This window comes from Salmo salar, chromosome 03, assembly GCF_965601325.2.
Source record: "Salmo salar chromosome 03, fSalSal1, whole genome shotgun sequence".
Lineage (NCBI taxonomy): Eukaryota > Metazoa > Chordata > Actinopteri > Salmoniformes > Salmonidae > Salmo > Salmo salar.
The window spans coordinates 81,443,059-81,469,286 of NC_138293.1; the positions used below are offsets into that span (position 1 = coordinate 81,443,059).

The window sequence follows — 26,228 nt, forward strand, 5'->3', positions numbered from 1 at the left end:
AAGCAGGTTCACACTGAGCACATGTGACAGACGTGACAGAGTCTGGAGACGCCGTGGAGAACGTTCTGCTGCCTGCAACATCCTCCAGCATGACTGGTTTGGCGGTGGGTCAGTCATGGTGTGGGGTGGCATTTCTTTGGGGAGCCGCACAGCCCTCCATGTGCTCGCCAGAGGTAGCCTGACTGCCATTAGGTACCGAGATGAGATCCTCAGACCCCTTGTGAGACCATATGCTGGTGCGGTTGGCCCTGGGTTCCTCCTAATGCAAGACAATGCTAGACCTCATGTGGCTGGAATGTGTCAGCAGTTCCTGAAAGAGGAAGGCATTGATGCTATGGACTGGCCCGCCTGTTCCCCAGACCTGAATCCAATTGAGCACATCTGGGACATCATGTCTCGCTCCATCCACCAACGCCACGTTGCACCACAGACTGTCCAGGAGTTGGCGGATGCTTTAGTCCAGGTCTGGGAGGAGATCCCTCAGGAGACCATCCGCCACCTCATCAGGAGCATGTCCAGGCGTTGTAGGGAGGTCATACAGGCACGTGGAGGCCACACACACTACTGAGCCTCATTTTGACTTGTTTTAAGGACATTACATCAAAGTTGGATCAGCCTGTAGTGTGGTTTTCCACTTTCATTTTGAGTGTGACTCCAAATCCAGACCTCCATGGGTTGATAAATTGGATTTCCATTGATTATTTTTGTGTGATTTTGTTGTCAGCACATTCAACTATGTAAAGAAAAAAGTATTTAATAAGATTATTTCATTCATTCAGATCTAGGATGTGTTATTTTAGTGTTCCCTTAATTTTTTTGAGCACTACATATATCTTAATTTTTTTACAACATTAATTGGGGGTATTTAGAGCATTATATAGGTAGAGAACATTGAACAGAACAAGGCTATGTCAACTCAATTTTGACAAAAATGCATATTGAACCGTATAGTCCCAAGCTCTTGTAACAGGCTCCTTAAACAAGAGTAGGATACCATTATTATAGGTGTGATAGAGAGGAGATGGAAGAAATGTGTGCGTGTGTGTGCGTATGCGTATGCGTAGTTTTCTCTTTTTAGAGATGAAGTGCAGCGGAGACCATTACTAATTAGTGACTAGAATAGAAGAGCCCAATCATAATGAAGTATCATCACAGGGTCTGAGGTCAATGATGCGTCGCCGGAGAGTTTTCTGGGGAACAGCTAATGCCTTCAACATTTACACACATTTACAGTACATAGGCCAAGCAGTCAAAAACCATGTAGCCGCTGTCAGACCTGGGCTCAAATACTATTTGAAATGTTTCAAATACTTTAAGCGTTTGTTTTAGCCTGCCCACGATTGCCAAGCGGGCGGGGCTTGGACTTTTGGGACCTTTCTATTGTAGGACGCCAACGGTCAAGTCCATGACATACTGGTGCCATTCTATATTCAACTGTACATACATATGAACGTTATCTTTAGAAACATATACTTACAAGATTTGTACGTTACTGCATTTAGCTCTCATATGATTGAGAACTTGAAACAGTTTGATTACGTGTGACAAAGCCATTGGCCCGTGAGCCCTCAGGGTAATTTCAGCTTATTTCCATGAAACGTTATTCATCGTTTTTAACCTAACATTATTCTTTGTGGGGATGGCAGAGAAACCAAGCATGACAACCCAAGGCATCTCAAACTTTTCATTTTGGCCTGTCGAAGCGAGCTATTATTTCTCCTCATGAACACGTTTCTCCTTCCTACTCCTGACTGACTGACTGACTGACTGACTTATTAATGCTGGGAGTGCAGCTAAAATGGCAAAACGTTCTGATGTCTCCTCAGTACTTTCTGGGATCGCTAAAAATGGACCACAATGCACCTCAAATTATTATAATTCCCACCATATGGGGTGTGAGTATAGGGCCTAGTAGTCTACCGTATCCCAATGGCGCCACCCCACCCCCACCTCCACCTTAACTCCAACCCACCCAGGCCCAACACTATTAAAACACTATGCAACTGAACGCTACAGCCACTTCCTGTTCTGTTTGCAACTGAACGCCACAGCCACTCCTGGTCTGTTAGACAACTCAACACGGCCTTCAGCCTCTACTTATCATTAATGGCCCAAGGGCAGGACAGTGAGGGAATGAGGTGTGGGGAAAATCCCCTTTACTCTAATGGAAAATCAGGCTTGCATACTGTACTGTAATAATGGGTTACTTTTATAGTCCGTTTTATACATTGTCTGGACTGAGAGTGATGCTGTGAGATTTTGGGTTCTACCTTAAAATACAGTAATAGTATGTTTTTATAAGTTTAGCAGAGTTAAATCATCGTTGTGTAAGATTTAAAGAAGAAAAACCCTTAATTGATTTGGAATTTGCATTTAATTAAAATGTTTTCTGATTTTATAAACAATACAAAACATACACATACAATCGACAACATCATACAAACATCAACTACATCACATCTGCCAAGACCCACTAGCATACACCCCCATCTCTAGCATTACTTTCCGCCACATGGCCTCAAACTGCACCATTTTGTTTCTCTCCGTAGCTCACACACTTTCAACATTTAAATAATAAATCATTAAATTTTTACATTGTGTTAATGATGGCGGATTGATTGACTTACAAGTTTTTAGTATATGTTTTTCAAGATGAGGGATGAGAAGAGAATCGTCCAGCCCATTGGGTTCACCCACATATGCCATATGTCATGAGAAATGCAGACAGACGGATTAAAAGTAAGTTTACATTGTAATACTTCTGACAGACAACTTTCTAGCTCTGCTCCCAACTTCCGGATTTTATAGCATTCCCAGAAAACATGGATTACTGAGTCATTATTAGTTTTACACACAGAATTTCTTATTCGGTACTAATGCTATGACCAAGCCTCATGGATTGATGCAGTGTCAATTCTGCTTATATAGTTTACAAAATCAGATCCATAATCAGAAAAAAATTATAATTGTTTTATTTTGACTGAAACCAGAAGGACTCGTCCATAAATCTGAAGTTTATGTCAGATGGATAGGAGATACATTTATCTTGTCTAATCAGTATTGTGTCATGCACGATCAATGTGTTTCAAATTCTATTATTATTATTGAAACAGATGGGAGGGGAGTGAGAAGGAAAGGATAATCGTCTTCCATATTTATATCATTGAGCATTACACTATTGTTACAGAACGTACACATGGAATTCTGAAGTGGGCTATAACAACAACAAGGTTAGAAGTATGCATTGACTACAGTGAAAATCCACCTGTTGTAATCATCACGTCCATATTGTTGTGAATTGTTAGATACTACTGCACTCTTGTAGCTAGGAACACAAGTATTTCATTACACCCGCAATAACATCTGTTAAATATGTGTATGTGACCAATACAATTTGATTTGATTTGATTACTACATGACTTAATCGACGGAATTTTGTGAGCCTATGGGATTTCCAGTAGTATTGACGTTTCCCCGTGCCCTCATGCCGTTGCCCTGAAAGGATTTATACTATATTTTAATTGCAATCCGATTGGCTGAGGCCTTCGGTGTCAGGAGTAAAGGTCAGCCAATTGACAAGCTGTCAAAATATTGATGACATCACTTGCGTATTGGAGTTTTTCATCAAATTGAAATGCAGTAATGATCTTTTCATGAATCACGCTGTATCATCATTGCGCACTTTCACTGACTGGCTGAGTACTGTATGCTTGATTGTAGTCATACACAGTACAAATCATGATGAGGACATACACATTCAACAGCTTGCCTACTGTATGTTTTTAGAATTGCAATATGTAGCTAGTTTATCTTTCTGTATGAAAGTGAGGAGTGGAACAAGTGAACAGCATCTTATTCATAATCATTTCATCTTTATGAAAGCAATATAAAAAACAAGTGGAGATCCATTTTGTCCAGTCCAGATACTATGGCTGAGTTTATACAGGCAGCCAAATTCTGATCTTTTGTCCAATTATTGGTCTTTTGACTCTTTTATGGTCCAGATGTCTGTCTGGACTGTAGCTCTTCTGATGTGATGTCTGACTGGGATTGATCCCAACCCAAATAAATCTCCTCTCTGTCTCAGAGGCATACATAAAGAAGCTACTCTCATATAATTCACTGTCTGGGTGAAACATGTCAGAAGGCACTGACTTTGTCAACGACGTCACACATCTTGAGGCCAGCTTGCAGGTTTTGAAACATTTACACTGTATGAAATTTCACTGCATATTCAGTGGTCCTATTCACAAGAGGGTTCTCTTTTGGAGGATTATGTGTGACATTCTTGCTGGGACTTGAGAAGTTAGGAGGTGTGTGTGTGTTGGGGAGGGGAGGGGGGGTTAGCAGGAGAAAACACAAAAGTAGAAAAGCATGTTTCATACAATTTGGTTTATTGATACAGTATAACTCAATAGGACTGGATAGAATGATCTCTCTTGATCCATCTGTCTTAAATCAAGTCTTTAAGGCTGTAACGCTCGTCGTTGTTAGAAGGAGAAGTGGACCAAGGCGCAGCGTGGTAAGTGTTCATGATAATTTATTACAAGAAACACTCAAACAAGAATAACCAAAAGTAACAAAACGAAAGTGAACAGTTCCGTCAGGCACAGACAGTAAACAGAAAATAACATCCCTCAAACACAGCTGGAAAACAGGCTGCCTAAGTATGATTCCCAATCAGAGACAACGATAGCCAGCTGCCTCTGATTGGGAACCACACTGGCCCAAAAACAAAGAAACAGAAAACATAGACTTCCCCACCCAAGTCACACCCTGACCTAACCAAACATAGAGAATAATAAGGATCTCTACGGTCAGGGCGTGACAAAGGCGGTGTCACACTGGTATACACAATGATTTAGTGGCTTGTAATATTTGTTAGTCATCAATCCATTAATCAAATTGAAAAGTGAATAGGAGTATTTTCTACCATCAGCCTTTCCAAGAAGTCTGTTTTCTCCCAGTCCCTCCCTGCTTTTCCTGTAGAGGTGTTTACCTGCCATCTAAATGACAAATGTTTTCCCCCCAGAATGAGCCAACGAGGCATTTTGTCATTTCCATACAATAAAGATCCAAAACGTTCATAAGAAAGCAGAAAAACAAATGAGGTCATTATAAATTCTTCAACAACAGGAGGCCGATCTATAAAAACAGTGACAACTCATGTACTTCATTGTGCCCATGTCGCGGTGACATAAGCATAACATTCCATGCCATTGTGCCGCGGAAAGTTGAGGTTTGCCGGTTTTCCTGTTTCAACTGTGTCTGGTGTGGCTCTCACAGGGCCCATATGAAAAACATTGTCCCTAAGTCTATTTAAACCCATGAAACAACACAGAAAGTCATTAAATCCCCTTTTGATTCTGATGGGACTGTTCTGTGGCTTTTGTAGTTCAGTAATGTCCGTAGGCACACATGCAAACTACACAGACACACACGCGCATGCACTCACACACTCACAAGCATATAAGCACGCGTGGACGTACCGTTCTCACACACACCCACCCACCCACTCTCTCTCACGCACGCACCCACCCACCCACCCACCCACCCACCCACTCCCTCTATCTCTCTCTCTCTCTCTCTCTCTCTCTCTCTCTCTCTCTCTCTCTCTCACACACACACACACCCACCCACTCTCTCTCTCTCTCTCACGCACCCACCCACCCACCCACTCTCTCTCTCTCACGCACCCACCCACCCAACCACTACCTCTGTCTCTCTCTCTCACACACACACACACACACACCCACCCACCTCTCTCTCTCTCTCTCTCTCTCTCTCTCTCTCTCTCACGCACCCACCCACTCTCTCTCTCTCTCTCTCTCTCACACACACACACACCCACCCACTCTCTCTCTCTCTCTCTCTCACGCACCCACCCACTCTCTCTCTCTCTCTCTCTCTCTCTCTCTCACACACACACACACACACACACACACACACACACACACACACACACTAAAGCTCCGGAAAGCTGAGGAAAAGAGCTGGCAAGATTCACAGAGCGAAGTCAGTGGAAAACACTTAAAAGAGGTCTGAGCAGTTTTGTCTTATAGCAGACAAGGATTTTTGGAAGAACATGCATGGGATGGGATTGTGTGTGTGTATTAAGTCTCTCCAGTATGCATATTGCCCCTGTATGTCCCTGTGGTTGACAGTCATAAATGATAAGGTTTTTTTTCTGACAGTGCACGAGCAGTCCCTCTCCCACTCTATTAGAATCAGATGCAGTCATCATATTTCACTGTCCAGGACACATGGCTCCAGACATAATATCACAATGCACTGTTGTCAGTCTTTCTCTGTCCGTAATCATGTGTCTCTCTGTCAATGACAACGCATTTGGTTCCAAATCTGCATGAGGCAAAGGGTCACACAATGTAGACAAAAAGTTACCGTTATAAAATGTTTATAATATATGTCAAAGCTATATTTTAAGTTGATTATATAAAAATACAAAAAGCGAGATTCACAGGCCATTTGGCGGGTAGCTAAAGCTCTGTTGACAGAATGCAGCTGTCGTTCTGAGAGGAGGACAGAAGTTCACACACACTGACATGTCAAAGCAATGGGCTTCAAGAGGAGGCTGTCACAGCGTGTGTGTGTGTGTGTGTGTGTGTGTGTGTGTGTGTGTGTGTGTGTGTGTGTGTGTGTGTGTGTGTGTGTGTGTGTGTGTGTGTGTGTGTGTGTGTGTGTGTGTGTGTGTGTGTGTGTGTGTGTGTGTGTGTGTGTGTGTGTGTGTGCACCCAGACGTGACAGTGTGTTGAGTTTCTGCTAACTGAGCACGGCGGGCACAGAGGGGTCAGGTGTGTTACCCTCACGGGGACCCCCAGTCAGTGACACCCAGGTGAGAGGGTTACAATTGTTCCACATGGATGAGTTCCCACCACCAAACCATCACTGTCCTCTCTCTGTGATCTAATGTGAATGCAAATAGATTCACTGTCTTTCACACTCTTCAAGATTCAGTGACAATAATTTCATAGCCTGGTCACAGATCTGTTTGTACTGTCTTGCCAACTCCTATGGTCGCTGGGAGTTGGCAAGACAGCACAAACAGATCTGGGTGCAGGCTTTTTGTTTCTCTATATCTGCCATTGTACTGTATATGATAACAATAACTGTTCTGCAACAGGAAAACAATGCACCATGAAGAAGAAAGGAATAACTCTCGTTTAATCCATTCTTATTTTCCTCCTCTGCTCGTCCTATCACCTTGTTTTCACCCTTCCATCTTACTTTCACTTGCCCCAAAGTTTTGCCCCGTTAGGCTATTCAGCAGCATCTTCTGACAAAACACTGAATAGCAAGCAATGATTATGATCTTATTACATCCCACATAACTGATGTAGCTGAGCACTACAAAATGTTTCTGTTAACATACATACTGTAGCTGAGCACTACAGAATGGTTCTGGTAACATACCTACCGTAGCTGAGCACTACAGAATGGTTCTGGTAACATACGTACCGTAGCTGAGCACTACAGAATGGTTCTGGTAACATACCTACCATAGCTGAGCGCTACAGAATGGTTCTGGTAACATACCTACCGTAGCTGAGCACTACAGAATGGTTCTGGTAACATACCTACCGTAGCTGAGCACTACAGAATGGTTCTGGTAACATACGTACCGTAGCTGAGCACTACAGAATGGTTCTGGTAACATACCTACCATAGCTGAGCGCTACAGAATGGTTCTGGTAACATACCTACCGTAGCTGAGCACTACAGAATGGTTCTGGTAACATACCTACCGTAGCTGAGCGCTACAGAATGGTTCTGGTAACATACCTACCGTAGCTGAGCGCTACAGAATGGTTCTGGTAACATACCTACCGTAGCTGAGCACTACAGAATGGTTCTGGTAACATACCTACCGTAGCTGAGCACTACAGAATGGTTCTGGTAACATACGTACCGTAGCTGAGCACTACAGAATGGTTCTGGTAACATACGTACCGTAGCTGAGCACTACAGAATGGTTCTGGTAACATACCTACCGTAGCTGAGCACTACAGAATGGTTCTGGTAACATACCTACCGTAGCTGAGCACTACAGAATGGTTCTGGTAACATACGTACCGTAGCTGAGCGCTACAGAATGGTTCTGGTAACATACGTACCATAGCTGAGCACTACAGAATGGTTCTGGTAACATACGTACTGTAGCTGAGCACTACAGAATGGTTCTGGTAACATACGTACCGTAGCTGAGCGCTACAGAATGGTTCTGGTAACATACCTACCGTAGCTGAGCGCTACAGAATGGTTCTGGTAACATACCTACCGTAGCTGAGCGCTACAGAATGGTTCTGGTAACATACCTACCGTAGCTGAGCACTACAGAATGGTTCTGGTAACATACGTACCGTAGCTGAGCACTACAGAATGGTTCTGGTAACATACGTACCGTAGCTGAGCACTACAGAATGGTTCTGGTAACATACCTACCGTAGCTGAGCACTACAGAATGGTTCTGGTAACATACCTACCGTAGCTGAGCACTACAGAATGGTTCTGGTAACATACGTACCGTAGCTGAGCGCTACAGAATGGTTCTGGTAACATACGTACCGTAGCTGAGCGCTACAGAATGGTTCTGGTAACATACGTACCGTAGCTGAGCGCTACAGAATGGTTCTGGTAACATACGTACCGTAGCTGAGCGCTACAGAATGGTTCTGGTAACATACGTACCGTAGCTGAGCACTACAGAATGGTTCTGGTAACATACCTACCGTAGCTGAGCACTACAGAATGGTTCTGGTCACATGCGTACCGTAGCTGAGCACTACAGAATGGTTCTGGTAACATACGTACCGTAGCTGAGCACTACAGAATGGTTCTGGTAACATACCTAATGTAGCTGAGCGCTACAGAATGGTTCTGGTAACATACGTACCATAGCTGAGCACTACAGAATGGTTCTGGTAACATACATACCATAGCTGAGCGCTACAAAATGGTTCTGGTAACATACCTAATGTAGCTGAGCGCTACAGAATGGTTCTGGTAACATACATACCATAGCTGAGCGCTACAGAATGGTTCTGGTAACATACCTAATGTAGCTGAGCACTACAGAATGGTTCTGGTAACATACCTAATGTAGCTGAGCGCTACAGAATGGTTCTGGTAACATACGTACCATAGCTGAGCGCTACAGAATGGTTCTGGTAACATACCTACCGTAGCTGAGCGCTACAGAATGGTTCTGGTAACATACCTACCGTAGCTGAGCACTACAGAATGGTTCTGGTAACATACCTACCGTAGCTGAGCACTACAGAATGGTTCTGGTAACATACGTACCATAGCTGAGCGCTACAGAATGGTTCTGGTAACATACCTACCGTAGCTGAGCACTACAGAATGGTTCTGGTAACATACCTAATGTAGCTGAGCGCTACAGAATGGTTCTGGTAACATACGTACCGTAGCTGAGCACTACAGAATGGTTCTGGTAACATACCTACCGTAGCTGAGCGCTACAGAATGGTTCTGGTAACATACCTAATGTAGCTGAGCGCTACAGAATGGTTCTGGTAACATACATACCATAGCTGAGCGCTACAGAATGGTTCTGGTAACATACGTACTGTAGCTGAGCACTACAGAATGGTTCTGGTAACATACGTACCGTAGCTGAGCACTACAGAATGGTTCTGGTAACATACGTACCATAGCTGAGCGCTACAGAATGGTTCTGGTAACATACGTACCATAGCTGAGCACTACAGAATGGTTCTGGTAACATACGTACCGTAGCTGAGCACTACAGAATGGTTCTGGTAACATACGTACCATAGCTGAGCACTACAGAATGGTTCTGGTCACATACGTACCGTAGCTGAGCACTACAGAATGGTTCTGGTAACATACATACCGTAGCTGAGCACTACAGAATGGTTCTGGTAACATACATACCGTAGCTGAGCGCTACAGAATGGTTCTGGTCACATACCTACCGTAGCTGAGCACTACAGAATGGTTCTGGTCAAATACGTACCGTATCTGAGCACTACAGAATGGTTCTGGTAACATATGTACCGTAGCTGAGCACTACAGAATGGTTCTGGTCAAATACGTACCGTAGCTGAGCACTACAGAATGGTTCTGGAAACATACCTACCGTAGCTGAGCGCTACAGAATGGTTCTGGTAACATACCTACCGTAGCTGAGCACTACAGAATGGTTCTGGTAACATACCTACCGTAGCTGAGCACTACAGAATGGTTCTGGTAACATACGTACCGTAGCTGAGCACTACAGAATGGTTCTGGTCACATGCGTACCGTAGCTGAGCACTACAGAATGGTTCTGGTAACATACATACCATAGCTGAGCGCTACAGAATGGTTCTGGTAACATACCTAATGTAGCTGAGCACTACAGAATGGTTCTGGTAACATACCTAATGTAGCTGAGCGCTACAGAATGGTTCTGGTAACATACGTACCATAGCTGAGCGCTACAGAATGGTTCTGGTAACATACCTACCGTAGCTGAGCGCTACAGAATGGTTCTGGTAACATACCTACCGTAGCTGAGCACTACAGAATGGTTCTGGTAACATACCTACCGTAGCTGAGCACTACAGAATGGTTCTGGTAACATACGTACCATAGCTGAGCGCTACAGAATGGTTCTGGTAACATACCTACCGTAGCTGAGCACTACAGAATGGTTCTGGTAACATACCTAATGTAGCTGAGCGCTACAGAATGGTTCTGGTAACATACGTACCGTAGCTGAGCACTACAGAATGGTTCTGGTAACATACCTACCGTAGCTGAGCGCTACAGAATGGTTCTGGTAACATACCTAATGTAGCTGAGCGCTACAGAATGGTTCTGGTAACATACATACCATAGCTGAGCGCTACAGAATGGTTCTGGTAACATACGTACTGTAGCTGAGCACTACAGAATGGTTCTGGTAACATACGTACCGTAGCTGAGCACTACAGAATGGTTCTGGTAACATACGTACCATAGCTGAGCGCTACAGAATGGTTCTGGTAACATACGTACCATAGCTGAGCACTACAGAATGGTTCTGGTAACATACGTACCGTAGCTGAGCACTACAGAATGGTTCTGGTAACATACGTACCATAGCTGAGCACTACAGAATGGTTCTGGTCACATACGTACCATAGCTGAGCACTACAGAATGGTTCTGGTAACATACATACCGTAGCTGAGCACTACAGAATGGTTCTGGTAACATACATACCGTAGCTGAGCGCTACAGAATGGTTCTGGTCACATACCTACCGTAGCTGAGCACTACAGAATGGTTCTGGTCAAATACGTACCGTATCTGAGCACTACAGAATGGTTCTGGTAACATATGTACCGTAGCTGAGCACTACAGAATGGTTCTGGTCAAATACGTACCGTAGCTGAGCACTACAGAATGGTTCTGGAAACATACCTACCGTAGCTGAGCGCTACAGAATGGTTCTGGTAACATACCTACCGTAGCTGAGCACTACAGAATGGTTCTGGTAACATACCTACCGTAGCTGAGCACTACAGAATGGTTCTGGTAACATACGTACCGTAGCTGAGCACTACAGAATGGTTCTGGTAACATACCTAACGTAGCTGAGCGCTACAGAATGGTTCTGGTAACATACGTACCGTAGCTGAGCACTACAGAATGGTTCTGGTAACATACCTACCGTAGCTGAGCACTACAGAATGGTTCTGGTCACATGCGTACCGTAGCTGAGCACTACAGAATGGTTCTGGTAACATACGTACCGTAGCTGAGCACTACAGAATGGTTCTGGTAACATACCTAATGTAGCTGAGCGCTACAGAATGGTTCTGGTAACATACGTACCATAGCTGAGCACTACAGAATGGTTCTGGTAACATACGTACCATAGCTGAGCGCTACAAAATGGTTCTGGTAACATACGTACCATAGCTGAGCACTACAGAATGGTTCTGGTAACATACGTACCATAGCTGAGCGCTACAAAATGGTTCTGGTAACATACCTAATGTAGCTGAGCGCTACAGAATGGTTCTGGTAACATACATACCATAGCTGAGCGCTACAGAATGGTTCTGGTAACATACCTAATGTAGCTGAGCACTACAGAATGGTTCTGGTAACATACCTAATGTAGCTGAGCGCTACAGAATGGTTCTGGTAACATACGTACCATAGCTGAGCGCTACAGAATGGTTCTGGTAACATACCTACCGTAGCTGAGCGCTACAGAATGGTTCTGGTAACATACCTACCGTAGCTGAGCACTACAGAATGGTTCTGGTAACATACCTACCGTAGCTGAGCACTACAGAATGGTTCTGGTAACATACGTACCATAGCTGAGCGCTACAGAATGGTTCTGGTAACATACCTACCGTAGCTGAGCACTACAGAATGGTTCTGGTAACATACGTACCGTAGCTGAGCACTACAGAATGGTTCTGGTAACATACCTAATGTAGCTGAGCGCTACAGAATGGTTCTGGTAACATACGTACCGTAGCTGAGCACTACAGAATGGTTCTGGTAACATACCTACCGTAGATGAGCGCTACAGAATGGTTCTGGTAACATACCTAATGTAGCTGAGCGCTACAGAATGGTTCTGGTAACATACATACCGTAGCTGAGCGCTACAGAATGGTTCTGGTAACATACGTACCATAGCTGAGCGCTACAGAATGGTTCTGGTAACATACGTACCATAGCTGAGCACTACAGAATGGTTCTGGTAACATACGTACCATAGCTGAGCACTACAGAATGGTTCTGGTAACATACGTACCGTAGCTGAGCACTACAGAATGGTTCTGGTAACATACGTACCATAGCTGAGCGCTACAGAATGGTTCTGGTAACATACGTACCATAGCTGAGCACTACAGAATGGTTCTGGTAACATACGTACCATAGCTGAGCACTAAAGAATGGTTCTGGTAACATACGTACCATAGCTGAGCGCTACAGAATGGTTCTGGTAACATACGTACCATAGCTGAGCACTACAGAATGGTTCTGGTAACATACGTACCGTAGCTGAGCGCTACAGAATGGTTCTGGTAACATACGTACCGTAGCTGAGCGCTACAGAATGGTTCTGGTAACATACGTACCAAAGCTTAGCACTACAGAATGGTTCTGGTAACATACCTACCGTAGCTGAGCACTACAGAATGGTTCTGGTCACATGCGTACCGTAGCTGAGCACTACAGAATGGTTCTGGTAACATACGTACCGTACCTGAGCACTACAGAATGGTTCTGGTAACATACCTAATGTAGCTGAGCGCTACAGAATGGTTCTGGTAACATACGTACCGTAGCTGAGCACTACAGAATGGTTCTGGTAACATACCTACCGTAGCTGAGCACTACAGAATGGTTCTGGTCACATGCGTACCGTAGCTGAGCACTACAGAATGGTTCTGGTAACATACGTACCGTAGCTGAGCACTACAGAATGGTTCTGGTAACATACCTAATGTAGCTGAGCGCTACAGAATGGTTCTGGTAACATACGTACCATAGCTGAGCACTACAGAATGGTTCTGGTAACATACGTACCATAGCTGAGCGCTACAAAATGGTTCTGGTAACATACCTAATGTAGCTGAGCGCTACAGAATGGTTCTGGTAACATACATACCATAGCTGAGCGCTACAGAATGGTTCTGGTAACATACCTAATGTAGCTGAGCACTACAGAATGGTTCTGGTAACATACCTAATGTAGCTGAGCGCTACAGAATGGTTCTGGTAACATACGTACCATAGCTGAGCGCTACAGAATGGTTCTGGTAACATACCTACCGTAGCTGAGCGCTACAGAATGGTTCTGGTAACATACCTACCGTAGCTGAGCACTACAGAATGGTTCTGGTAACATACCTACCGTAGCTGAGCACTACAGAATGGTTCTGGTAACATACGTACCATAGCTGAGCGCTACAGAATGGTTCTGGTAACATACCTACCGTAGCTGAGCACTACAGAATGGTTCTGGTAACATACGTACCGTAGCTGAGCACTACAGAATGGTTCTGGTAACATACCTAATGTAGCTGAGCGCTACAGAATGGTTCTGGTAACATACGTACCGTAGCTGAGCACTACAGAATGGTTCTGGTAACATACCTACCGTAGTTGAGCGCTACAGAATGGTTCTGGTAACATACCTAATGTAGCTGAGCGCTACAGAATGGTTCTGGTAACATACATACCGTAGCTGAGCGCTACAGAATGGTTCTGGTAACATACGTACCATAGCTGAGCGCTACAGAATGGTTCTGGTAACATACGTACCATAGCTGAGCACTACAGAATGGTTCTGGTAACATACGTACCATAGCTGAGCACTACAGAATGGTTCTGGTAACATACGTACCGTAGCTGAGCGCTACAGAATGGTTCTGGTAACATACGTACCATAGCTGAGCGCTACAGAATGGTTCTGGTAACATACGTACCATAGCTGAGCACTACAGAATGGTTCTGGTAACATACGTACCATAGCTGAGCACTACAGAATGGTTCTGGTAACATACGTACCATAGCTGAGCGCTACAGAATGGTTCTGGTAACATACGTACCGTAGCTGAGCACTACAGAATGGTTCTGGTAACATACATACCATAGCTGAGCGCTACAAAATGGATCTGGTAACATACCTAATGTAGCTGAGCGCTACAGAATGGTTCTGGTAACATACGTACCATAGCTGAGCGCTACAGAATGGTTCTGGTAACATACCTACCGTAGCTGAGCGCTACAGAATGGTTCTGGTAACATACCTACCGTAGCTGAGCACTACAGAATGGTTCTGGTAACATACCTACCGTAGCTGAGCACTACAGAATGGTTCTGGTAACATACGTACCATAGCTGAGCGCTACAGAATGGTTCTGGTAACATACCTACCGTAGCTGAGCACTACAGAATGGTTCTGGTAACATACCTAATGTAGCTGAGCGCTACAGAATGGTTCTGGTAACATACGTAGCGTAGCTGAGCACTACAGAATGGTTCTGGTAACATACCTACCGTAGCTGAGCGCTACAGAATGGTTCTGGTAACATACCTAATGTAGCTGAGCGCTACAGAATGGTTCTGGTAACATACATACCATAGCTGAGCGCTACAGAATGGTTCTGGTAACATACGTACTGTAGCTGAGCACTACAGAATGGTTCTGGTAACATACGTACCGTAGCTGAGCACTACAGAATGGTTCTGGTAACATACGTACCGTAGCTGAGCACTACAGAATGGTTCTGGTAACATACGTACCATAGCTGAGCACTACAGAATGGTTCTGGTCACATACGTACCATAGCTGAGCACTACAGAATGGTTCTGGTAACATACATACCGTAGCTGAGCACTACAGAATGGTTCTGGTAACATACATACCGTAGCTGAGCGCTACAGAATGGTTCTGGTCACATACCTACCGTAGCTGAGCACTACAGAATGGTTCTGGTCAAATACGTACCGTATCTGAGCACTACAGAATGGTTCTGGTAACATATGTACCGTAGCTGAGCACTACAGAATGGTTCTGGTCAAATACGTACCGTAGCTGAGCACTACAGAATGGTTCTGGAAACATACCTACCGTAGCTGAGCGCTACAGAATGGTTCTGGTAACATACCTACCGTAGCTGAGCACTACAGAATGGTTCTGGTAACATACCTACCGTAGCTGAGCGCTACAGAATGGTTCTGGTAACATACGTACCGTAGCTGAGCACTACAGAATGGTTCTGGTAACATACCTACCGTAGCTGAGCGCTACAGAATGGTTCTGGTAACATACGTACCGTAGCTGAGCACTACAGAATGGTTCTGGTAACATACCTACCGTAGCTGAGCACTACAGAATGGTTCTGGTAACATACGTACCGTAGCTGAGCACTACAGAATGGTTCTGGTAACATATCTACCGTAGCTGAGCACTACAGAATGGTTCTGGTAACATACCTACCGTAGCTGAGCACTACAGAATGGTTCTGGTAACATACGTACCGTAGCTGAGCACTACAGAATGGTTCTGGTAACATACCTACCGTAGCTGAGCGCTACAGAATGGTTCTGGTAACATACGTACCGTAGCTGAGCACTACAGAATGGTTCTGGTAACATACCTACCGTAGCTGAGCACTACAGAATGGTTCTGGTCACATGCGTACCGTAGCTGAGCACTACAGAATGGTTCTGGTAACATACGTACCGTAGCTGAGCACTACAGAATGGTTCTGGTAACATACCTAATGTAGCTGAGCGCTACAGAATGGTTCTGGTAACATACGTACCATAGCTGAGCACTACAGAATGGTTCTGGTAACATACGTACCATAGCTGAGTGCTACAAAATGGTTCTGGTAACATACCTAATGTAGCTGAGCGCTACAGAATGGTTCTGGTAACATACATACCATAGCTGAGCGCTACAGAATGGTTCTGGTAACATACCTAATGTAGCTGAGCACTACAGAATGGTTCTGGTAACATACCTAATGTAGCTGAGCGCTACAGAATGGTTCTGGTAACATACGTACCATAGCTGAGCGCTACAGAATGGTTCTGGTAACATACGTACCATAGCTGAGCGCTACAGAATGGTTCTGGTAACATACCTACCGTAGCTGAGCGCTACAGAATGGTTATGGTAACATACTTAATGTAGCTGAGCACTACAGAATGGTTCTGGTAACATACCTAATGTAGCTGAGCGCTACAGAATGGTTCTGGTAACATACGTACCATAGCTGAGCGCTACAGAATGGTTCTGGTAACATACGTACCATAGCTGAGCGCTACAGAATGGTTCTGGTAACATACCTACCGTAGCTGAGCACTACAGAATGGTTCTGGTAACATACGTACCGTAGCTGAGCACTACAGAATGGTTCTGGTAACATACCTAATGTAGCTGAGCGCTACAGAATGGTTCTGGTAACATACGTACCGTAGCTGAGCACTACAGAATGGTTCTGGTAACATACGTACCGTAGCTGAGCACTACAGAATGGTTCTGGTAACATACCTAATGTAGCTGAGCACTACAGAATGGTTCTGGTAACATACATACCGTAGCTGAGCGCTACAGAATGGTTCTGGTAACATACGTACCGTAGCTGAGCACTACAGAATGGTTCTGGTAACATACCTACCGTAGCTGAGCGCTACAGAATGGTTCTGGTAACATACGTACCATAGCTGAGCGCTACAGAATGGTTCTGGTAACATACCTACCGTAGCTGAGCGCTACAGAATGGTTCTGGTAACATACGTACTGTAGCTGAGCACTACAGAATGGTTCTGGTAACATACCTACCGTAGCTGAGCACTACAGAATGGTTCTGGTAACATACGTACCGTAGCTGAGCGCTACAGAATGGTTCTGGTAACATACCTAATGTAGCTGAGCGCTACAGAATGGTTCTGGTAACATACGTACCGTAGCTGAGCACTACAGAATGGTTCTGGTAACATACCTACCGTAGCTGAGCACTACAGAATGGTTCTGGTAACATACCTACCGTAGCTGAGCACTACAGAATGGTTCTGGTAACATACGTACTGTAGCTGAGCACTACAGAATGGTTCTGGTAACATACCTACCGTAGCTGAGCACTACAGAATGGTTCTGGTAACATACCTACCGTAGCTGAGCACTACAGAATGGTTCTGGTAACATACCTACCGTAGCTGAGCACTACAGAATGGTTCTGGTAACATACCTACCGTAGCTGAGCACTACAGAATGGTTCTGGTAACATACCTAATGTAGCTGAGCACTACAGAATGGTTCTGGTAACATACGTACTGTAGCTTTTGTATAAATCCATCAACTGTCCGTTCAAACAATGTGTTGCTCATGACATGACTTATGTGACTGAACACTGTTTCTAGTTGCCGTGGCCACATCTGCATGTGATTGTGATGGTGTTGTGCCTGCTACAGCCCCGCCAATTAAAACACACATAGTAACACACTACCCTGCCTCCTGGAAACCAGTGCTGCAGCAGATATTATACAGAAACACTTAATCTCCTTCATCTGCCACTCTTAATGAACAGAGAGAGAGAGAGAGCAGGAGGGAGGGAGGGAGGGAGGGAGGGAGGGAGGGAGAGAGAGAGAACAGGAGGGAGGGAGGGAGGGAGGGAGGGAGGGAGGGAGGGAGGGAGGGAGGGAGGGAGGGAGTGTGTGTGCCTGAGCGAGAGAGAGAGAAAGAGAGAGAGAGAGAGAGAGAGAGAGAGAAGGGGGGGTACCAGCAGCATGCTAAAATGATCAGTGGCAAAAGTGTTTCCATGTGTTCGTATGTTTTAAGTTTAAATGCTGCTAAAAAGGTTAAGAAAAAAGAATAAATATATTAAATTACAGATGAGAATTTCACGCTCACTCTCTATCTCTGCTGTCTCTCACTTTCTTTTTCAAACTCAAACTATCTGTTATCAAATTCTCTCCCACTTCATCTTCCTCCATGTTGTTTCTATATGAGAGAAAGGCTTATCTACAATAGCCTGATCCTATATCAGTATGTGCTGTATCTACAATAGCCTGATCCTATATCAGTATGTGCTGTAGCTACAATAGCCTGATCCTATATCAGTATGTGCTGTAGCTCCAATAGCCTGATCCTATCAGTATGTGCTGTAGCTCCAATAGCCTGATCCTATATCAGTATGTGCTGTAGCTACAATAGCCTGATCCTATATCAGTATGTGCTGTAGCTTCAATAGCCTGATCCTATATCAGTATGTGCTGTAGCTACAATAGCCTGATCCTATATCAGTATGTGCTGTAGCTACAATAGCCTGATCCTATATCAGTATGTGTTGTAGCTACAATAGCCTGATCCTATATCAGTATGTGCTGTAGCTACAATAGCCTGATCCTATATCAGTATGTGCTGTAGCTACAATAGCCTGATCCTATATCAGTATGTGCTGTAGCTACAATAGCCTGATCCTATATCAGTATGTGCTGTAGCTACAATAGCCTGATCCTATCAGCATGTACTGTAGCTATATAGTAAAGTAAAGTACAGATATATTTTTAAAAACGTAGTCGTAGTACTTTAAAGCATTTTTACTTAAGTACTTCTACAACACTGCGTACTTGCTACATTTCGAGCGCATGACACTCTCCCAACAGTTGTCCCCCTTGAAGCAGGGCAGTGTGAACAGAATTGTGTTGTTGAGCCAACACTCCTACAGTATAATTCTTACAGTAAGCATTTCACTGTAAGGTCTACACCTGTTGGATTCCACGCATGTGACAGATAAAAATGGATTTGATTTAAATGGTAATAGCAGAGCAATGTTTTGAAACAGCTGAAATGTGTAGACATTTTCCTAATATTTGAAACTTGTTTTATTGAGTTTTTACCTGAAATTGCCGTAACAGCCTGAAATAGTTTTCCTGGGGCCCAGAGTTTTTCCTGATCTGGTAGTAGGCTAGCCTAGCCAACTGCAGGCCCTAGTTGTAGTAATAAATCAGCTGTAAATATTTATATGGGTTATGATGGGACCAGATCACTTTTCTAATCACGTCATATGGTTTTTAAAAGAAAACTTCTGGACAAACTCCTGACCCTGGGGAGGATGAAAACATCAAAACCCTATTCATGAAATGTCTCAGAGTAGGAGTGCTGATCTATGATCAGTTTAGCTTTTTAGATCATAATGAATAACATTACATGGACAGAGGGAACCTGGTCCTAGATCAGCGCTTCTAGGCGCTGTCAAACAGTCTCTCTTCTCAGCCATGACATTCTCCAGCAGGATCCTCCAGTCCAGACATCTGAAGGTAATCACAACCTCCAGCCTTCTCTAGCTCCATAGGCCTGCAGTAAGGCAGGTAAAGGGCCATCAACATCCATATCCCTGCAATAGGGTTGCTAGGGCCATAATTACACCCCAATTACAGCTATGGTCAGCTGCGTCATCTATTACCAGCAGATCCTATCACCTCCAAAGTAGCTACAGTGCCTGGGTGGAGATTTTACTGTATATACCAAGACATTATATGTTTCAGCCTGTATCACACTATGGCTGTATTCACTCTTGGCCAAATCCAAAATCAAACTACTGCAAAGAAATATATATCTTCTATTGAGACCATTTCTTGCTGTATATGAAGTATAGACTATGAGTTAGGCCTGCTTATTGATTCAACCCTCTTTACCTACAAAGATAAGATATTTAACATTTAACATTTTAGTCATTTAGCAGATGCTCTTATCCATAGCGACTTACAGTTAAACTTACAATACTGTAGCTAGGTGGAACAACCACATATCTCAGTCATAGTAAGTACATTTTTCCTCAATAAATCAGCAAGGTCAGAGCTAGTAAGGAGGAAAAAGTCAGGTTAAAGCCTATGATCATTCAAGAGGACATGGGCTTTTAATGGGAGTGCACCATTCCATTCCAATAGAATAGACATGGATTGTATGTTAATATGGGATGTCATGTTGAACTGAAGAAACACTGTCATGATGATTAACAACACCCCAGGGACTTATAGCCTCTTCATCTACATCAAGTCAGGCAGGGTTGTATTGACACACACACACACACACACACTCACACACTCACACACACACACACACACACACACACACACACACACACACACACACACACACACACACACACACACACACACACACACAATACTGGATATCTGACTGTCAATGTGCAAATATCTATGTATGTTATTGACAAGAACCTTCAGCAGAGTTCTTCACAGGTGAATATCTTCCCCAGGGGAGAACACTGCTCCTCATCTACCTGTCATCCTATCTCCATTCATCATCCTACAGTGGCTGAGGTGTCATCTTTCTCCAAGGCTCAACATGTTGTGAACAATACAAATACAACTAAATCATATGTTAGGTGTTTGTATTGCAACAGATTTGATATGTATGAAAAGCTGCTCCAGCCCCCAATTCACAGATTCGATTCAAGATATCGCAATATCAGAGTAGGCTAGAAGCCGCGCATGGTTTTTACTGGCGCTGATAAACACTCCATGGACATCGTACAGTAGCAGAATATGTGCCTTACCTGTACCACTCAAGTCCTTTCTCGTAGAACCTGTCGAAAAAGTGAGGTTCTGCCCCGACAGCTCTCACGTCCGGATGAATCCGTAGGAACTCCAGCAGAGCGCGCGTTCCGCCTTTCTTCACACCGATTATGATGGCTTGTGGGAACTTCTTACTCTCAAATGTGTTGGACATGGGGATGCCGTTAACAGCTACATTTTCCTTAGTGCTCTCCGGTATCTCTTGTGGGAGCAGTCCGCCTTCAACCCACTGTAGCGTGGCGACCTGTTCGTCTGCACGGTGGAGCGCGGCGCCCGTTGAAGTGTCTGTCCTGTTCCAGGGAGTCGGTGCGCCCGGGTGGTGAGGATAGAGTCGCGCTGGCGGTCGCAGGTTGTCGTACGTACGGTCCGATACATCATAGTCTCTGTTTAAAGTGTGATGGTCGAACATCTGTCTCGGCGCCGAGTCACATAATCCGGTAAGACAGTAGAAGAAATAGGTGAAAATCACGACCATGGTAAAACACACGGATACTTTGGACAGCGCCTTTCCAAAGTTGAGCCTTGTTCTACAGCCCACACTACATCCCATGAGTCGCTGTCCTGTTCGGTGAGCAAGGAACAAAATGTTGTCAGCATACTGCTTTTCCTTACGTTGAGTAGCCTAACTGTTCTCTATATAACTATTTCCTGAATGCTGAAAAGTGTAGCAGTTTCATAATCATAACACCCCAAAATTGGAGCATTGTCGTCGAACTTATCAAGGTGATACTCATACCGTTGTCACGCATCATTACACAAGACAGAAAACGGGTCTTTAACCTCTTTAAACAAGCATTTGTCATTCTGCATGGCTCAATACTTCAATTTCCATTGAGTAATGATTCCACTGCCTTGCTGTGCGCTCAAGTCAGCTCTGGTGATCTCTCATGCACGGTTTCTCCTCTCCTTCAAAGATTGCTGACACACCCAACCATCTCTACCCTTCCCTTCTCCAGCAATGGACAACATGCCCCATGAGACGTTTAGCAGCATTCAATGGTGTAATCTATGGACAACTCCTGGTTCTTTATTCTACTGTACTTGTTATACACCTCTCTTCATCCTTCCAGACCTGGGTGTGTAACAAGAATACATTTGAAGCAATTTACAACCCACAGAAAATAATACCATCACAATTTAACACGGTGTATCAACTTTTAAAATCAAAAGGGCAATGTATTTTTTATGGTGCATGCTGACTCAGGAAAAGGACAAAAAAACGAATAACAACCTTTCCCCCTTTGAACCTCATGATAGATGAAACGTTCCTCTTATGAATGAGAAAGGCCCTCAGGACATCCATCCAAACCCTTGTACTTTATCTGCACCTTGAGACTCCTTGTCATAAGAACAAGTGGTGCGGCAGTCCTTTCATATCTACTGACACAGGTCTCACAACAAAGACTTGAAAAGCAGAGCCCTGCCCCAAACTCATTCCCAAGCATACCTGTCGTAGATACAGTGTTATGGTTTGGTGTAACCTAGCAGGACAGAAGGCATTGCTGAGCGAGAGATCATCACATCACACAGTAGGTCTGTAATGTAAATAGTTTCAGGGCTGACAAAGGTGTATGTGTGTGTGTGCACATACATTTGTGTGTGTGTGTCAGGTCCTTTGAACCTGACCAATACCAGTGTCTCCAGTTTGAATCAACTGGAGGAGAGATCATCTGTCTGGGAACCACATGCATACAGACACCCCCCTGGGGAAGAAGCTTTGGTACAACCCGAGAGAACTGACAGAGAGAATGAGTAAGAGAAGGAGAGAGGGGGAGACAAGGGGGTAGAGAGGGAGAGGTGGCAAAGAGAATGGAGGGTGAGAGGGTAGCAAGAGAGGATGGAGATAAGAGATAGGGAAAGAGAGAGAGAGAGGGAGAGGTGGCAAGGTAATAAAGGGAGAGGGAGGATAGCACGAGAGAGGAGGAGAAAAGGTGTGAGGTGTATAAAGGCATCAGCATGCTTCAGTTCAGCTTCAGCTAGGTGAAGTCAGCTAGCCGAAGTCAGCTAGGTGAAGTCAGCTAGCCCAAGTCAGCTAAGTGAAGTCAGCTAGCCCAAGTCAGCTAGATGAAGTCAGCTAGGTGAAGTCAGCTAGCCCAAGTCAGCTAGCCAGAGTCAGCTAGGTGAAGTCAGCTAGCCGAAGTCAGCTAGATGAAGTCAGCTAGCCCAAGTCAGCTAAGTGAAGTCAGCTAGCCCAAGTCAGCTAGATGAAGTCAGCTAGCCCAAGTCAGCTAGCCAGAGTCAGCTAGGTGAAGTCAGCTAGCCGAAGTCAGCTAGATGAAGTCAGCTAGCCCAAGTCAGCTAAGTGAAGTCAGCTAGCCCAAGTCAGCTAGATGAAGTCAGCTAGCCCAAGTCAGCTAGATGAAGTCAGCTAGGTGAAGTCAGCTAGATGAAGTCAGCTAGCCCAAGTCAGCTAGATGAAGTCAGCTAGCCGAAGTCAGCTAGATGAAGTCAGCTAGCCCAAGTCAGCTAAGTGAAGTCAGCTAGCCCAAGTCAGCTAGATGAAGTCAGCTAGCCCAAGTCAGCTAGCCCAAGTCAGCTAGATGAAGTCAGCTAGCCCAAGTCAGCTAGCCAGAGTCAGCTAGGTGAAGTCAGCTAGCCGAAGTCAGCTAAGTGAAGTCAGCTAGCCCAAGTCAGCTAGCCCAAGTCAGCTAGGTGAAGTCAGCTAGCCGAAGTCAGCTAAGTGAAGTCAGCTGGCCGAAGTCAGCTAAGTGAAGTCAGCTAGCCCAAGTCAGCTAGATGAAGTCAGCTAGCCCAAGTCAGCTAGCCAGAGTCAGCTAGGTGAAGTCAGCTAGGTGAAGTCAGCTAGGCGAAGTCAGCTGGCCGAAGTCAGCTAGGTGAAGTCAGCTGGCCGAAGTCAGCTGGCCGAAGTCAGCTAGGCGAAGCGAACGAGTGCTCCCATACTCCCTTAAAATACATTCAAGAAAAAAGCAGCAATAGTACTGTTTGTCCATTTAGAGATGCTGTAGCCAGTAGACACTTCCTCAAAATAGTCAGAATTAATCTATGATAACTCAAGAAATCTGTCATTGATTTTGACGTTTTTGCAGAGGAGACCTTAGTCGGGCAATTTTACATCTAATGAAAATGTTTGGTGCAGTATTTCTAAATGAAAAAATTTGCATGAAAACAAGTTGGCTCTCATTGAATGACAACAAAGACTTTACTGAAGAATCCCTGCTGTTGACCAATCACTGACGAAGGGGCGTAGACTTTGGCTACCGTTTTCAGCTTGCCTCAAGGTTGTGTGCCCGAACAACCGAAGTCCAAAACGAACAAAAACGTCACAACATGTTGGCATAATATAATCAAATAAAATAAAATTGTATTTGTCAGACGCCGAATACACAGGTGTAGACCTTACAGTGAAATGCTTAGTTACAAGCCCTTAACCAACAATGCAGTTTTAAGAAAAAAAGTGTTACAAATGTATTTACTGAAATAAACTGAAGTAAAAATAATAATAACATTTTTTTTTTTTTAAATAGATAGAGTTTGTGCAAATAATATATGCACAAACTCTTCCGAACTGTTTCGGCTGGGAAGCATGCGGACGCCTTAAGAGAGAGATGAAGGCGGAGAACGTCGACAGATAGTTTTGAAACAGTCAATATGAATCATGAACAAACATTTGGCACATATCTCTCAGCTTGTCTTTCCTATTTGTTACACGTCACTAACATTCCCCTATTCACTTTCAATAAAGAATAGTTTTGCTGCAAGCTCCATGCATAGTCCATTCAGAGACCAATTAACAGTAAAACAAAGTAAAAGTTGACGTGACATACATGACTCAAACGTCCACCTGTCGAAAAAGACGTGTTTGAAACGATGCTTAAACAATGGTCTCTATGGATACAGGCATATGCAGAGCAAATATAGAATAATGATAGGTTTTTAAGCATAAACAGCCATTGTAAATCCATGTAAGGAGAGGGCAGACTGGCACTGTGGAATTCACAGCTATGAAAATGACTTCCTGACTGTGTTCAAAATGACACCCTATTCACTATGTAGTGCACTACATTCGACCAGGGCCGTAGGTGCCATTTCAGATGCAACCTTCTGTGATTTAGGAATAGGAAAGACGGACATAGAGTCACAATGAGGTCAACATGCAGCCTTTCTTTCATCAGACGTTTTTTGGCTTTTCTCCCGTACTAATTGCTCTATTTGGTATGCTGACAGTTCTGGATCCAGAAATGTAAACGTAAAAAGTGTAGAAACAAACAGTCTTTTCTGGTGGGGATGTTGAAAACACATGTATGAAGAGAGAATGTGTGTGTCTGGGGGTGGGGAGGAACGGTGTATATGTGTGTGTGCGTGCTGGTGTTCATGTGTGTGTGTCTATATGTCTACGTGTGTGTGCTACTGATACATTTCCATAGCTAGCGGCCGGCAGATGGTGTGTACATGTGTCAGCCATTACGGCAAATTACAAGTCCTCCCCACAGAAAAGGAGAACGTTCCGCTCTCATTTTGTCATTTCCAGGACTGGAGAAGAGGAGCTCTGGGCTATAGTTGTGAGAGCCACAATATTCCTAGCAGAGATGGTTGAAAACCATTATGACAGATCCCTCTACCACCACCCATGAGAGGGTAGTTAGCGTCTACATGGATATCTGGAGTCCTTTACAAAACCTTACCCGATGCCTATATTGTGGCTGCCTCCCAAATGACAACCTGTTCCCAATAGAGTGCACTACTTCTGACTGGGTCAAAAGTAGTGACCATATAGAGAATAGTGTGCAATTTGGGACAGACACATTTTGTCTGAATGTTACTATGTCCTCTTCATGAAGATATTTAGTAGTAATGGATTCCACATTGAGGACTGTTTAGCCTCCTTTTCTCATCATCACTGTACTGGATCAGTTTCACATGACATTTTTTTATATAACCAGGCAAGTCAGTTAAGAACAAATTATTATTTACAATGACGGCCTGCCCCAGCCAAACCCAGACGATGCCGGGCCAATTGTGCGCCGCCCTATGGGACTCCCAATCACGGGCAGATGTGATACAGCCTGGATTTGAACCAGGTACTGTATTGACATCTCTTACACTGAGATGCAGTGCCTAAGACCGCTGCGCCACTCGGGAGCATGTGTTCCTT

At 44.3% G+C, this 26,228-nt stretch overlaps 1 protein-coding gene across 1 annotated transcript in view; it reads right to left on the bottom strand.

Moving 5' to 3' along the window:
* The window catches only part of LOC106592519 (heparan sulfate glucosamine 3-O-sulfotransferase 6), a 32,626-nt gene extending 10,400 nt beyond the window's left edge, over positions 1–22,226 (bottom strand). Inside the window, exon 1 of the mRNA XM_045715538.2 lies at positions 21,097–22,226. Coding sequence (XP_045571494.1) covers positions 21,097–21,665 — 569 coding nt within the window. The 5' untranslated portion in view covers positions 21,666–22,226. The remainder of the gene's footprint in view (positions 1–21,096) is intronic.
* Between the last annotated feature and the right edge of the window lie 4,002 nt (positions 22,227–26,228).